Source organism: Dermochelys coriacea, chromosome 2 (assembly GCF_009764565.3).
Source record: "Dermochelys coriacea isolate rDerCor1 chromosome 2, rDerCor1.pri.v4, whole genome shotgun sequence".
NCBI lineage: Eukaryota > Metazoa > Chordata > Testudines > Dermochelyidae > Dermochelys > Dermochelys coriacea.
In genome coordinates, this window is record NC_050069.1 from 48,840,494 (window position 1) to 48,857,674 (window position 17,181).

At 38.8% G+C, this 17,181-nt stretch overlaps 1 protein-coding gene across 1 annotated transcript in view; it reads right to left on the reverse strand.

Annotated features, from left to right (window-relative positions):
- Positions 1 to 410: 410 nt before the first annotated feature.
- CNBD1 (cyclic nucleotide binding domain containing 1) overlaps positions 411 to 17,181 on the reverse strand; it is a 296,153-nt gene continuing 279,382 nt past the window's right edge. Inside the window, 4 exon segments of the mRNA XM_043506978.1 lie at positions 411 to 542; positions 1,695 to 1,772; positions 1,774 to 1,863; positions 5,053 to 5,112. Of these exon segments, the coding sequence (XP_043362913.1) occupies positions 411 to 542; positions 1,695 to 1,772; positions 1,774 to 1,863; positions 5,053 to 5,112 (360 nt within the window).

Consider the following 17,181-nt stretch of genomic DNA (forward strand, 5'->3'; position numbering starts at 1 on the left):
ACTGTAATTCTCATACTGAACAACTGCTCTACTGAAAAGCCATTCAGCTCACAGTCTCGCTCTCCATGGGCCAGATTCTGGCTGCACAGGCAAGAGGGATGGCATGGTCTTGTATGCCCCTGCACAGGGGCTGGCAAGAATCCTGCTGGGGACAGCAGTTCTTAATACATGCTATCACCAATGAGGGGCCGAGGCAGTTGCAGGCAATCACCCAGTCAGGTGTACCCTCATTAGGGATGTGAAATCCACCACTCCAGCATTCAAACCCTGGGAATGCCCAGAAGGAACCCTGGCTAACTCAACCAGAATTCCTCCTGGGAGCCAAAGCAATAATGCAGCCCCTCTGCATTCTTTTTCATTGTACCTTTAGTAAGCACATGGCAAATGAAAATCGTTGGGAGGAGAGGGCATTATTGTCCCCCCTTTGCCATCATTTCAAACTCTGCAGTTGTAGATTCCAGATGAACAGGCACTATCCATTCTAGCATCCCCATGCTGTCAGCATACAGAACTACCACAGAGGTGGGAATGCTACTTTCAAACTATTAATAAAGATAATAGCTACTCACCGACCCAGCAAATAATCAAATTCCAGTTTTTGATTACAGCTATACTACAAAGGCCAGAGAAAAACCGTCACTCATGCTGCAAGTTGTTCACAATCCACTGAACATAAATTATGCTTTTGGCATAAAGATTCAAAAGAGCCATACGTGAATCTTCATTTATAAAGTAGTGAGGGAAGGGTGTGAAACAGTTAATGTGTGAGGCAAAAGTAAGGGTAGAATTAACATCTTTTGGGACTTCAAGGGTAGGGGTTTATGTTTGTGTTGCAGGGTTGGCCAAGCAATAGGTTGGTTCTCAACTTCCCATCCCTTTCATCACCTTTCTTGAGGTTGATGGCTCTTTTTCCTATCCTATGTGCTTTCTGATGAAGTTTTCCTATCTTGGGATCCCCTGGTGGGCAGAAATGTCTCTTCTCAGGCACATTTCTACATCTGCGCTGGGTACTGGCACAAGTCTCTTCAAATATTGTACACACACTACACTGACTTGCTCCTCTTGGGATGTTCAGGTGTTTGATAGAACAAAACTGAGTTCTTCACTAGGATTGCAGGGAGAAACGGAGGGACATGGAAGTCTCAGAAGAATAGAGATATAGAAGGCAGTTGGAAGAAGTTAGGTGAGACTGCAGGGAAGTTGTGGATGGACAAAAATACCTTATGCTTAGAATATCACACAAAAGTCTGTGATAGGCTCCAAAAGAGCTACAAATAGCACAATGCAGTATCTGTACAGCTATGTACAAATACATTCTACTACACAGAGAACCATACCCTTTTTCTTTACTATCGCTTTCAATAAGGAAAAACTAGGCTAATTAAATGTACTTTGTTAGGAAGACAGAATCCTCTTATTCCTGGAGTTTTTAATAACCTTTTAAAACTGTCCTCAGGGTAACTCAATGTTAAGAAAAAGATGTACTTGCTTGCTTTTATTTCTTCCATCCCAAAAAAGATTAAATGGGTCATAGTGCAGGAAACAGGCGGATAGGGAAAAGGAACGGTTGCCAAGCCAAAATAATTAACAGCTGCTTGCAGGTCTACAGAAACAAACAGGGTGGGCGAAGGATTTAATCTAGGAAGGCTGCTGAAAAAGCTCAGAGAGAGCTGACGAAATGACTGTTGGCTTACACTGAAGTCTTCAGCCTCTCCTACACTGCTATCACTCAGACAGCAACTCAACGATGCTTGTTCTGTTGATTTTTTCCCACCTCTTGGCTGGATGACTCCACTCATGTGTCCATTTCCCCAAACCGGGGATAATTCCATTGTGAAACAATATGTTCTGCACCACCTTTTTCTGACAAGAGAAAAATAATGTATTAAAGAGAATGGAAAAGTAACTATACACAAGCTTAAAAGAGGGGATACCATTTAATATGTAGCCTCAACACAGAACAATTCTCCATTACAACCAATTAACCTCATTAACTTCAGTGTTTATGAAGCCTGATGGCCTGATTCTCCTTTCACTTGCTCTGGTGCAAATTGGCAGTAACCCTACTGAAACAGATCGAGATCACTTAATCGCTCTGTGCCTTAGTTTCCACATCTGTAAAATAGGGATATTACTTCCTTTCCCCAATGATTTCATAAAATCATAGAATCATAGAATATCAGGGTTGGAAGGGACCTCAGGAGGTCATCTAGTGCAACCCCCTGCTCAAAGCAGGACCAATCCCCAAGTAAATCATCCCAGCCAGGGCTTTGTCCAGCCTGATCTTAAAAACATCAAAGGAAGGAGAGTCCACCACCTCTCTAGGTAACGCATTCCAGTTCTTCACCACCCTCTAATGAAAAAGTTTTTCCTAATATTCAACCTAAACCTCCCCCACTGCAACTTGAGACCGAACCCCCTTTCAGGTAGTTGAAAGCAGCTATCAAATCCCCCCTCATTCTTCTCTTCTGCAGACTAAACAATCCCAGTTCCCTCAGCCTCTTCTCATAAGTCATCTGTTCCAGTCCCCTAATCCTTTTTGTTGCCCTCCGCTGGACGCTTTCCGATCTTTTCACATCCTTCTTGTAGTGTGTGGCCCAAAACTGGACACAGTACTCCAGATGAGGCCTCACCAATGTCAAATAGAGGTGAATGATCACATCCCTTGATCTGCTGGCAATGCTCCTATTTAAACAGCCCAAAATGCTATTAGCCTTCTTAGCAATAAGGGCACACTGTTGACTCATAACCAGCTTCTCATCCACTGTAACCCCAGGTCCTTTTCTGCAGAACTGCTGCCTAGCCATTCGGTCCCTAGTCTGTAGCGGTGCATGCAATTCTTCCATCCTAAGTGAAGGACTCTGCACTTCTCCTTGTTGAACCTCATCAGATTTCTTTTTGGCCCAATCCTCTAATTTGTCTAGGTCCCTCTGTATCCCTACCCTCCAGCATATCTACCTCTTGTCCCAGTTTAGTGTCATCTGCAAACTTGCTGAGGGTGCAATCTACGCCATCCTCCAAATCATTAATGAAGATATTGAACAAAACTGGCCCCAGGACCAACCATTGGGGCACTCCGCTTGATACCGGCTGCCAACTAGACATGTAACCATTGATCACTACCCGTTGAGCCGGACAATCTAGCCAGTTTTCTATCCACCTTATAGTCCATTCATCCAGCCCATACTTCTTTAACTTGCTGGCAAGGATACTGTGGGAGACCATGTCAAAAACTTTGCTAAAGTCAAGGAATAACACATTCACTGCTTTCCGCTCATCCACAGTTATCTCATCATAGAAGGCAATTAGATTAGAGATACACAGGTTTAAAGCCAGTGAATGTGAGTGGAGCCCCTGGGACTTTTATTTGATTTCAATGGGGCTGTATAGATGTAACTGAGTGGGGAATCGTGTCCATAATCTCCAGGTCTGTATGAGAGATCACAAAGAGTACATCTACACAATTAAACATTTGTGGCTGGTCCAGGTCAGCTGATTTAGGCTAGCAGGGCTCGAGCTTCAGAGCTGTAAAACTGCTGTGTTGATGTTTGGGCTCAGGCTTGAGGCCGAGCTCTGGGATTCAATTTTGAAGATCGGAACCAGACCTGAATTCTCCCTATAAATTTAAGGAGTTTGGAGCCACGTTTATGGTTTGTTGCTATTTACAAAGAACTAGAAAACAGATTGTTTCCATTTAATTAACAAAAACATCTCTAAGAGATATTTCCATATGGGACAAAGGCAGAAACATCAATATTCTGCTAAACAGATTGAAGTTTGTTTGCTGTTATTGTATCGATATTTAATCAGAATGTTAAATAATTTATATGGTATGTACTGTACATTCTGATTAGAAGTGAAACTCTGAAATTTGGTGAATAATGAACCACAGTGTGTTGTGTCCTTTCTTTCTTAATCTTGTGGCAGGCAGCTAAAACATAGAATATTGTGATAGCCTTTTTTCTCCCTGTTCAATAATTCAATCTATTAATTTATTATTGGTATTTCTACAGCACCTATTGCTATGCTATCTAAAGACTATGCTATCTAAACTTTCTCACTTTTTACTATTAAACTAATTTAGTTTTTTATAATGCATCTGCATTTGATCTTCACATTATATGCAGGAAAAACTCTGTAGGATCGATTGCTAACAAGAAGGTGAGACCCAATAGATTTTTTTAAAAAACCAACTCCCCCCCAAAAAAAATAGATCAAAATATAGCATTTTCAGTATCTCAAAAACACCTTACAATCACCAGCAGGACATCTATTAAAAATCTAGCATTGTCTTGATCACATAGGGACATCTGAACACTTTAATGTAGAGCAGTGATAACACCTGCTAACAGATTAAATACATTATGTAGTTGTTTTTCAATAGTATGTTTTACTCTACTGAAATTTCATTTATCTTCTCTCATTTAGCTGCAGCTTTTATCAAAAACAAATCGTTTAGGGACAGGACTGGAGGAAAGCAAAAGCATCTTAGTGAGGTGAAGAGTAATTAGATCTGATGTTCATCTGCAAGTTGGAGAGGGTTGTAGGACAGGGCTGACGGCATTTTGGCAACCACAAACTACAGTATAATAAGGATCCATGTAAATTTCACTGATTAAGCAGCTGACTAATTGCTGCATAAACAAAATTGGAGATTCTTTATCTTATTTCTATAGCTACCTAAACCACATCTATATATCAGTACACAATTAGAAGAACATGAATTTTTTTTATTATTACTTGGCAATGAATTGGTGATTTTAAAAAGAAGTTTGTTTTTTAAATCTGAAGGATATTTCTCCCCAAATGATATTCATTTTAAAATAGCTCAAATTTTCATCTAAGCAAGACAGTGCCCCTTTCATTCCACCACAACTGTAAAAAGATGCATCTGAAATTCTTTAGTTCTTACAATTTCTATTCATATTTTAATTATATTAAAATGGATTTTTCTAAGGCTTCATGAAACTGCTTATTATACAGGCCATTTCACATCCATGGTAAGATGCTAAGTAAGAGCTCTCCAATGTTATAGTTTATATATTGTAGTACCTTGACACTCTGCCATTCTTTTTGTTTCTCTTTATTTATATATTCAAAGTTGATCTCATCCTGCATGAAAAGAGAACAATGCTGATTAGTCAAGTCAATGTTTTTTCAATTATTTAGTCTTTTGTGGCCTAATTTCAATAACTACTTAATTTTATAATCCCTTCAAGACTGTATGATTGAATGTATATACTCCTATACAGAATACATCAGTGCAAATAATATGAAAATAAATATTCTTAGTTACAGAAACAGGAGTATTGAATAACTGTTCTCTAATAAGAATAAGAATAAGAATGTTCTTCTCACAGGGAGAGAGAGGCTGACTCAAGAACCCCTGCTCATTAGGACAATTTCCCTCCCTCCCCCCCAATGTATTTATTTTTTAAACGCTGGTAACTATACACAAAACCCAGTTCAAGCAGCTGGAATCCTCTTCTCTTACTGCAGAAATCTAGGAGGGGACAGAACCTAAAAGTCCCCTCTACACACAAAATGAGTCAATTAAGTTTGGGGTTAGGCCAGACAGTCGTCTTGCTAACCTGCCACCAAATCCTTGTGCATAGTGATGACATCCTGTTAGATTTGGGGCACTTTTTATTTATCTATTGCATGCATGCAATACAATACGGAGGTTGGCTCTGCTCTGGAGCCCTGAAAGAAATACTAGCAGACAAAAAAAAATAATCAGTCTGACTTTGATGAGCAGGAACTGACAAAGGAGCTCACCACTTGCAGCAATACCGGAATCTCAAGTCCACGTGACCTGAAGGGAAGTTCCCTGAGCGGCTTTATGGAGGAGATAGGCAGGTAACATTACCGTAAAATAGACCTGGGAATGATCTCTGAGGTGCATAAATCTCACAAACCTGCTGTCAGTTTCATTGGCTCAAATGGCCAGTGGCTCCTTCAGGTAGCCAGTGATGTTTACAAAAACAAGGACAAGGCAGTTTTCTGTAAACCTATCAGGCCCTGAAAAGGGGGAGCATTCCTGGTTAACAAGCAGACATGCTTACCTTGTTTACTTATTAAAAACTCACCTTGTGTTGCTCATATTAATGCAGAATAGGATGGTGATCATAGTGGGTAAGAGACAGTGTGAGGAGATGAAGGGATAAGAGTCAGTGATGGGAAGGATGGTCCTTGGGCAGCAGGAATGAAATGTTTTGCAATCCTGGCAAAAATGGTAAGGTTGGCCTACCCAGCACCTTAGATCCTAGACACTCCAAAATTGAGAAACACGCAAATAGAGCCCAAGGAGCTTGCCAAAGGTTACAGGGAAAGTGAGTGTGAAAGTTAGGATTCGAATTCTGGAGTTCCTGGCTCCAGGCCCTATACAGAATCCACTGTCTCTTATTCTAGAGTTAAGCTGTTTTTAGTATGCAGTTAAGTGGAAGTAACTTACATGAGGGGTTTGCTGAAATTATAAAATTTTAGAGGAAAGGCTGAATGGCTTATGAAAGACAACAGAGCCTTGAGACTAGCTCAGACATCTATTCACTCTAATTCATGAAGGGCCAGACTGAGAACCCACTGAAGTTAATGAAAAGATTCCCATTGACTTCAGTAGGCTTTGGATCAGGCTCTATATGCAATTTAGAATAATTTAAAAACCATTCAGGCCTGGTTCTAACCTTTACAAGAACAAGAGTTTTGCACTTGGACTGATGGCTATATAACCTGTTGCCCTTTGCATAAAATTATCATCAGTGTTGCCACATTATAAGGCACAAAGCAGAATATTCCTGCCCTTGCATTTCAGAAGATTTACAGTGGCAGATCTGATTATGGATGAGATTCCATCTCCACATATGTTGTTACCTAAATTAAAATTGTCCATGATTATTCAACACTACCTTTCCTCTGGCATTAATAAAAAAATTGATGAGTGGGGAATGTAGGGAAGGGAATATTAATTTCAAGTAAAAATATTAATTTCCACTAAAAGTGCTGTTAAAAGAAAAATGAAAGAGTGCTTGGATCAATTAAATATCTGCAGTATTAATCACCAATGTTCCTAAGGGAACTACCAGAGAAAACAGAAGTGCCAGTAGCAGTCATTTCTTAAAATTAAGAAAAACAGGTGAGATGACAGCAGACAGGAAGAAAAAAAGTCTTGTGTCAGTCAAAAGGAAGGGTAAAAGGGTTTAATCAAGTAATTCTAAAGCATTTAGACTAATCCAATAAAGTGTAAAACAGTGGAATAAATAAGGATATCAATATGTAGTTATTAAGAAAAGAACAACAAATCTTCAACAGACAAATATGGTAAAAGTACTGGGGGATAGTCTCTCAGGAGACATCAACCTATTTTGAAGAAAGTAACTAAGAGCTGGGACATTATTATCACTAATTTTAAAAAGTGCTCAAAAACATGCTAGAATCTTTACAGAAAGACTGGCTCTTTCTCCACAATGTTTCATAGCATTTATGATGGTGTAACTCCACTGATTTATGTTCTCTATGAGAATCAGGCCCATAAGATAAGATAGATCCCTAATCCATAGTGCTTACAATCTAAGGCCTTTACCTTACCTACAGCTGTGCAAATACGGACCCTTATACCTATGCTGAATCCCTTTGCCTTCAGTGGGACTCTACGTGGGTGTACAAGTGTCATCAGTACATTTGTTTGTAGGATCGAGAACAGAAAGACATGGGAAGGGTGGAAAGAAGCAGCACAATATTGTTTGTATTACTTTTTTCGCCATCAGATATTCCTTTCTTTGGTCCAAAACACACAGCCTATTTTCCATCTGCTTATTTAATCAATGCCAGCCTTACTTCAGATACTCTACTTTATCCTTTGATTTTTCCATTAACAGTACTTTTTAAACTCAACCTCATTCCATCCCATGTTTCCCACACATTCCTCCTTCCAATCTATGTTAGTTGTTTTAACCCTTTTCCATTGGCAATCCCTGCCTGACAGTTTCCCCACTTTCCTTGACACGTCCCACAATATAACCCCCATCCACTCCTGACACTTCCCACCCAACTTTCAGAGCCTCTTCTCCACATTAAGGCTGGTGTTATTGACGCCAGAGAGAACTCAAGGCAGTGTACCCCTTATTAAGAAGCCAGAGATAAGATTTCCATAAGCTTTATCTGCTTTAAATCATGACAGATTTAGTATAACTATTGTGTAAGGAGCTTTTTAAAATCAACGAATGTGGTTTAGGGTTCACTATTAGATTGAATTGCCAGAATCTAGAACTTCAGAGTTGAAGTTGTTTGGGGAAAGCATTCTATTTCACTCTGTTAATTTTATGCTCTGACATCAGCTGCAAAGTGCCATTTACATCTGCAATCCCACTAAATCATAAAGGATTATTCTTCATTTCAAGCTATCCACCATTAGTAAATTGACTGATTACAGGTGAGACAATATCCTCCCACTTAACAATGTCAATTAGCCAATATGTTGATAGTTATTTGGTCAGTAGCAATTGCTGGCACATATTATTTCCTTATTTACACTTCATTTTAAAATAAATGACAGACTCCTGTCAGTGTTACCCATGTCCTCCCTTCTTCCCTTTCCTCCTTTTGTTACAATTGGATTGAAAGATATTTGGGTCAAGGATTATGTTTTGCTAAAAGTTTACACAGCACATAGCACAATGGGATCTCAGTTCAGACTAGGGCCTCCCGGAGCTACTGAAATACCAATAATAATAGTAGATGAATGAAATTCAAAAGATTTAGTATACAATTCTGCCCTCCGATTGACTTCACTGGGGAGCTGAAGCTGAGCTTGTCAGGTCAGAATGAAACAGCTGATTTTTTTTCAAATTCAGCCAAATATAAATGTTCAGTTGACCTACATTTCCCAAGAAACTCTTTTGACCCAACATCTCTCTCTCTAGGAACTATCTGATATTCTAGAAAACTTGTTATATTTTTCCTTATCATACTGGTGATCATTTGACGCCCAAAATAAACATAACCCAGTCATAAACAAATCCATGACATTCACTTATGCCACAGCTTGATAATCAAGCTCCCCTCTCCAGGATTAAAGGTAGAAAGACTTTCAAAATATTGTACAGATCCCTAGCCAGAGAGATTCCTATTGGCTACACATTTGAAAAGGTTCAGACATGTACATTATTTCTTCCAATGTCAATGGTAATAGACACACGCTGAACTGGATCCAAGTCCATCTAAGGAGAGAGGCATACATGGAATTCAGTGTTTTGCTAAATCAGCCCACTTCTTTAAGGGGATCCAGAATCATGATCATGGAAGACAGTTTGATCAGAAAATCCATGCATTTTAGGGAATGACAGAATTACAGAAGATTTATTTATGTGAGCAGGCTCCTGCCAGCCCATTAATTCCTTTCCACAAAATCTGGAAATACACAATGTGGATCTGAGCACAATTTAGTCCTATAAATGTTAACAACTGATATTTTACTTTTCCCTTTATGTGATGTTGAGAAAATAGTACTTCTACTTTCAGTAGTGTAGACAAAAGTATTACCCCCAAGAATACAATAATAAGTAAATATTAATTAGCTGCTAAATCTGATACTCCAGTGCCTGTATAATAATGTATGCACTATGGGGCAAAGTAATCTGAAAGGTGATCTTCATTTTTCCTCATCTGTCATACCATACTGCACTAGTAAAGAGAATGTTATGTGCTGTAATTATGAAAGATTCTAACCAACAGCATGGGTTGTACTCCAGTCATTTTACGACAATACATCGTAAAAAAACAACAGTTAAGTATGCTTTAGCTCCATCTAGTTAACTCCCAATATAATTAACATCTTCACATATGATAGTCTGCCCTCTGTGAAATACATACCATACTTCTGTTAAAAGAAAATCTGTAAACCCATTATATTGTTTACAGGTGTCAAAGTCGTAAGTATAGTTGTAAATATTCAACAGAGCAGTTTCTTATATTTAATCATCATACTACAACAAACACCATGAATGCAATAAAGCCATTACAAAGTCCACATGCATTTAGTCTCTTGTCACATAACAGAACCTTTGGTCCAGAAAGGCACCCTTCAGGTCCATAACAACTTGGCACCCTATAATTTGCAGGGGAATTCCTTAAGGTGTAAAACAAACTTAAGAGTTGAATCTGTCCATCAAGAGAATCAGAAACACGGATTTTCTAATCCTGATGTAAGTGTGAGAGGAACAGCAGCCAGTATTTTTCCATATGATTAATTCCATGTGCAAGGGCATTTCTATTCCATGCTCTTAAGTACCTCAGGAAACATAGGAGAGGGGTTGTTTTGTTTTTTTAAACATGCCTCATACAATGGAAGCTGACTGGAAGTCTGGATAGTAACGTTACAGAATGTAGCTGAGTACAATTTATTTTATTTTTCTAGCATCCACTAACTATGTCTTGTATACTCTATTATACCTTTTTGTCAGATTTAAATCTTTTGGAGAATATTAACATTTAGCTTGGTCTGTAAACTCTACCTATGTTTTGAGGGATAGAACTGGGCTGTTGCATGACAGTTTGCTTAGTAGTTCTGTAAGAAACTGGATAACAAATGATTTCCAGGGCTTTTCTTCTAGGTCAGCAGTTCGCAAACAGTCTTTCAAATTCAATTAAAATGCTTTATTTCCCCACTGGCCTAAGGATAATAAATGGAATAACATCTGTACTTAATATTGCTCTTCTATAGAAATTCTTCATATTACATGCAAGCAGACTGAGATCCATTGTCAGTGACTAGTTATTTCAGATTTCATTAAGATTGAAGGTTGTTAACAGGAACTTCATTCCTGTTGTGAAAGTAACGTTAAGGCTAATTCTGGCTAGTTGCAGAAATAATAAGTAAATAGATCAGCATAGCAGTTTTGGCTCCTGTTGTTTCAAAATGCCTTACTGTATCAATACAATCTTTTGCCATGAAGAATCAGGTGAGGGAACTAGCTGTGACAGCACTGTGTGTGTTAAAGCTATTTTAATATACATACAGTGCCTGACCTGAAGCGTGTTGAAGTCAGTGGAAAACTCCAATGACTTTCAATGGCCATTACATCAGGTCCCTGGGAAGTAACATGATTTTAGACCACTCAATTTGTGAGTCGGTTCTTGGCCACCAACAGAGACCTGTAAGCTTTGATTTGACTTGAATAAATCTGTGATGAGTTTCATGAACAATTTGAGTAAACCTGAGCTGGAATTTAAAGGAACAATCATAGAACTGGCCTAATTCTGACCTCACTTAGATAAGATTTACACTGGTATAACTTCATTGACTTCAGTCAAGTTGTTTTTGATTTATTCCAGTGAGATTAGAAACCCAATTCATCCTCTCGGTGGAACAACTTGGAAGATGGGGGATAAAAATCTCAGTAAGGATCCTCTTGTGAAGATCCTTCCACATAATCCTGTCAGGCACCTCTCCTAGCTAGTTTTTCCAGCTCATGGTGGCACAGCAAAGTACTCCTGGGCATGCTTAGATGGAAAAAAAACCACATTAAATCTATATGGGATCCACAATTGTTGAATAAATTGTAACATCATGATGTAAATCTCAGAAAAAAAATCTGCTAGAGATTGCTGCAAATCAGAATTTTATGCCTCTCTGAGATCATATGACCAGAGAAGAAAAAAATGTATCTGATTAATATAGCACGTTGAAAGATTGAATTTCAAACTACATTTAACTTAATATTCAAACAGAGCTCTGAATTTTTTTCATTATATGCTGGTGTCCTTCGCTACACTAGTGTAAATCCAAACTGGCCTTGCAAAATCAGTGACATCACATTCTGGAAAGCATTTGGTGATGATACAAGTCTAGAAGACATGCAGCAAAACCAAAGAGAGACCCCCGTAGGTTATGCAGCTTGAAAGATACTGGCTATTTTAGTATTATACCAAAGGTTATGATTTTGCCATGGGTATTTTAATTAAAAGTTATGGACAGGACATGGGCAATAAACAATAAATCATGGATTTACTGAGAACTCTGAGATCTGCTGTCCAGGGCTGAATTATTGGGCTTTTCGCGAAGTCATGGAGGACTCATAAAATCATGGAATCCGTGACTTCTGTGACAGATTCGTAGCTTTAATTTTATACCTGATGATGTGTGCCCTGAAAATCAAAGGTAGTGAATAGCTTATTGCTTCATGGCTCCAAGTAGACTTCCTCAGCATGTGCTCATGTGTTGCTGTCATTCACAGCTTCCTTAGAAGGCTCATCTTGATCCACAAATATACAAAAAACACCAGCTTTCTTTTGGAAACATGAACTGAAGGCATCCTTTCTGAAGGGTCTCACCATTCTTTTCATGCTGCTATTGTACACTCTCTTTTACAGTTCCTTGGATGCAGTTTCCTCACAGACAAAAGGAAATGTCTGAATTTCTGTTTTACGAGGCAACATCTCTTCTCAGTTTTACTTTGCATGCAAATGTAACTGCACAGTTCAGTGTATCACTCAGTGTAGTCTGTCACCATGGAGACAGAGGCTTAACAAGCAGGGTCATCCTGTGAAGGTGTGGAAGAAATACATCCATTTACACATTGTAAGTTTAAAGTAGTAAAAGGTCTATTCCAAGAACTGAGTGGTTTTTTTACAATACAGAACTCCACAATTATATTACTAGTGTTATGTGTCATCATGCATTAAGGCAACCAAGCACCGGGCTTGGTTTCCTCAAGTAAGTTACCAGACTTAATTTAGGATCTGTGAGCCGAGCACTGAAAACACTGGAGGCCAGTAGGTTCAGCCAGAACTGACACAGCTGAATTAATATATCATCTGCTCACTGGAGTGCAGCTTTCCTCCATGGGTGGAAATATCCATATGGCAAAAAAGTTTATACGAACAAGTTTAGCTGAACTGCAATTATCTACATTAAGGACAGTAACTTAATATTCCTGTTTTATGGAATAAGAATAGTGGAATATATTACCTACATGATTTACCTTCCCTAAATGTCCACATTGTGTATCCTAGGCCAGACTGTATACCACAGAAGTCAATAATACAACTCCCATACAAGTCAATAAGGGCAAAATTGGACCCCTTTTGTAGGGTAGCCTCTGTAGTTGGCTGCATACAGCCAAAGATCCAGAATGAAGACATGACCTTTTTTTCAAAGTAATGGGCGATGCTGAGATGCATGGATCTTCCTAGATGTAAGAACTATGTTCCATTTACCACTATGTTGTCTGACATGCTTGTCTAGTAATTGCACAACTAATTAATTAAATGTTTGAACATGGTCTATAATCCCTAGAGCAATTATTCTAGCCTCTGCCATAAACATACTCCATTTGATCAGTAAGAAGCTCAGCTTTCTGTAAAATTAGTTCTGATGGCAGAAGAAATAATTTATATACGCATGGCATGCCTGTTTCCTTTCCATCTGAAGGTGTATTAGATCACTGGACATAACACTTTATATATAAGTTCCCTAAACGTATTAGTAGATATCTAAGTACACTGGAAAAATGAAGATGTGTCTACTACCACTCGTACTTTCACCATAAGCTGTTTAAAGCTGAAACCACAATTGCATACCCAGTTATTAAGAAGGAAAAATGCATCAAATATGTATGTTGCCTTCAATATCCATACAGTCTTAGCAAAGCAGGCACATCCTGCACATCCCCATTACTATTAAGAGTATAGATTTCAAGCATATCTAACTAATGTTTAAAGGATAGCACAAGTTCACCACCCTAAGGAAGAAATGCAGAAGGATTATAAGAGATATATGGTGAAATGTTTAGAAGTGCCTAAGTAACTTAGGCTCTTAAGTCCCATTGACTTTGTGGGCATTAGACTACTAAAGACCAGATTCTAAAGGTATTTAGGTGTCTAAATACCTTTGAAAATCTATCTCTGAGGGTGTTGCTGCCATAGATATCACCTCCCTATACACCAACACCCCTTATAATGACAGCATTACTGCCTGTCTGAAACATCTACAAGACAATGGACAACACAAACATATCCACCCTAAACATTGCTATACTCATCCATTTCCTCCTCACCTATAACAATTTTACATTCAACACCAAATAATTTGCCCAAACCATGGGAACAGCCATGGGTATAGGATGGCTCCCCATTATCCAACTTCTTCATGGGCCACCTTGAGGAAGAATTTCTGGACAAATGTACCATGAAACCATTGAAATACTTGAGATTAATCTCAACACAAGCTGCCCAGCACATGGCTTGGAAGCCTTAGAGTTTTTTCCATAGGCATTTCCCTGCATGTCTTGCTGAGTCATAAGGTATATCTGCCTTCTCTCAATGGTCAGTTGTATAGATGATGGTCCTTAATGGGCCATCAAGCAGGCTAGGCACTGCTGATGCCAAAATGTCTGGGGGTGTCACCCAGAAGCACAGCACAAGTTTGAAATACAGACATACATTTCTATAACTCGTAATACAAAAGTGATACAAACATATAAACCAGATCATATCTGGAAAATTATGACATTATTGCAGATATCTTACATGGCATATCTGGCTGATTACTTTGTGGGCGTTACCCAGGAGCAAACATTTGAATACCAGGTATATAACCAATACTTATAACTTTAAATACAAAAATGATACATGCATACAGATAGCATAATCATAATCAGCAAATCATAACTTTTTCATAGACATCTTACTTGACAACCTTTATACAATATTTGCTGCAAATATATCAGTGGTTGCAACAATGATCTATATGGTCATATTTTAATCAGATAACATCACGACCACACATACCTTTATATCCCAAACAAACCAAGACATTTCTTATCTACAGCCAGGCCCTCAGATACTACAAAATATGCTCCAAGGAGAAAGACCAGGATATATACCTTACCATGCTTAAAACCGCCTTCACCAAACAAGGACACTCCACCAGAGAAGTAAATTGCACCATTGAATGGGCCACCCAAATACCCTAAAAGAACCTGCTTCAGTATAGAAAAATAACCCTCTGACTGCACACCTGTATTTGTCACTTACCACCCTACATTGGAACCCATCCAGGATATCATTAAACAATTACAACCCTACTTGATGGAGACCACACCCTGAAAGAAATCCTACCCAAACCCTCTCTTCTGGCCTTCAAACAACCCCCCAACCTCATCATCAGAAGCAAGCTCCTCACAGACCAAGACACCCCAACTGAAAGTGGCAACAGACCCTGCCAGAACAGAAGCAAAACCTGCAGACATATCTCCACTACTACAATGATCAACACCCTCCAGAACCCTCTTTTCAAGACCCATGAGTCCTACACATGCCTATCACAGCAATTAAATGTCTCAGTAACAACTATGTGGGTGAAACTAGACAATCCCTAAAATCTCAAATGAACTCTCGCAGAAAATGACAAAAGACAAAAACACCATATCACCCATGCATGAACACTTTTCACAAATTGATCACTATATCTGGTCTCTCAAAGGAAACCTGCACAACACCATCAAAAGACAAGCCTGGGAGCTTAGATTCACAACTTTGCTAGACACTAAACATCATGGTTCTAATAAAGACACCATATTTGTGTATTATAATAATAATCTGTAACTCAGTAACCCCTCCTCCCCCTGCACTTTTGTCCTATGACTGTAGGGGTCTTAATGGGGCATTTTGGCTTTTAATGGTCCCTTTGAATATGTGCTAACTACTTATGCCCAGTGGCTCTCAAACTTTTGTACTGGTGACCCCTTTCACATAGCAGCCTCTAAGTGCAATCCCCCCTTATAAATTAAAAATACTTTTTTATATATTTAACACCATTATAAATGCTGGAGGCAAAGCGGGATTTGAGGTGGAGTTGACAGCTCACAACCCTGCATGTAATGACCTTGCGACCCCCTGATGGGTCCCAACCCCCAGTTTGAGAACCCCTATGCTAACTATCTGTTCAATCTTGTGTTTAGCTGTGAGGCTTTCAATACCTTTCCTAGACCTAAAGAAGAGCTGTAAGCTCTTGTGTAAGCTCAAAAGTTTGTCTCTCTCACCAATGGAAGTTGGGCCAATAAAAGTTATTACCTCACACACCTTGTCTCCCTAGGGGCCTAAGTCACTTTTTAAAATTGGATTTAGCCTCCTAAATCACTTAGATGCTTTTACAAAAGGAGTACTTGTGGCACCTTAGAGACTAACAAGATGCTTTTGAAATTTTTGCCCACATGTCCTGCTTCATCATTTAAATCTTATACGCTCTCATCATTAACTGCTGTCATTAGCTTTTAAAAAATAACTGTAGCAATCTCAAGTATCAGGGGGTAGCCTTGTTAGTCTGTATCCACAAAAACAACAAGAAGTCTGGTGTCACCTTAAAGATTAACAAATTTATTTGAGTATAAGCTTTAGTGGGTAAAAACCTCACTTCTTCAGATGCAATCTCAGTTACAACTGTTGGTAAAATGTGACCATTATATACTATAGTCAGAGAGAGTGTGAACACCATAGAACTAGCAGTGTTACTTAGGAAATTTTGACCAGCAATATAGCCTTTTCTGACATTGTATAGGCCTAATTCTGACATTTATTCATATTGTATAGTGCTTGTTCACCAAAGAGCCATGTTGCAATCTATTGGGATACTTAACAGTGTAAAGTATTAGAAGGGTAGCCATGTTAGTGTGGACCTGTAAAAGCGGCAGAGTCCTGTGGCACCTTATAGACTAACAGACTTATCGGAGCATAAGCTTTCGTGGGTGAATACCCACTTCGTGGATGCAACGGATCCTTAACACTGTAAGGTATTATGCAACATAAGAGTTACAAAATCTGGAAATATCAATCTCAAGAAATAAAGGGACATCCTTTCTTGTGTTCTCCTTTTTTGTGTTGAGTAGCACCTTACTCCACGAGCAGTTTTAATGAAATTAATGACAACACTAGTTCAGTAAGGTGATATTCAACAAGAACAAACATATCAGAATCTGGTCCAAAGTAAAATAAGCTATGAACATGTGAGTATAGTGACACTATCATCTGGTTACCACCACAGCTAACTCACATCATTCACCACAGAGACAGTCATTCTCAAGTTGCAGGAATTCCAAATGATCGTTCAAATGAGCACGATGGCTAATGATGAATATGAGACGTTACCAGGGATGGTTATTATTGTTATACTTATTTATCTATGCTGTA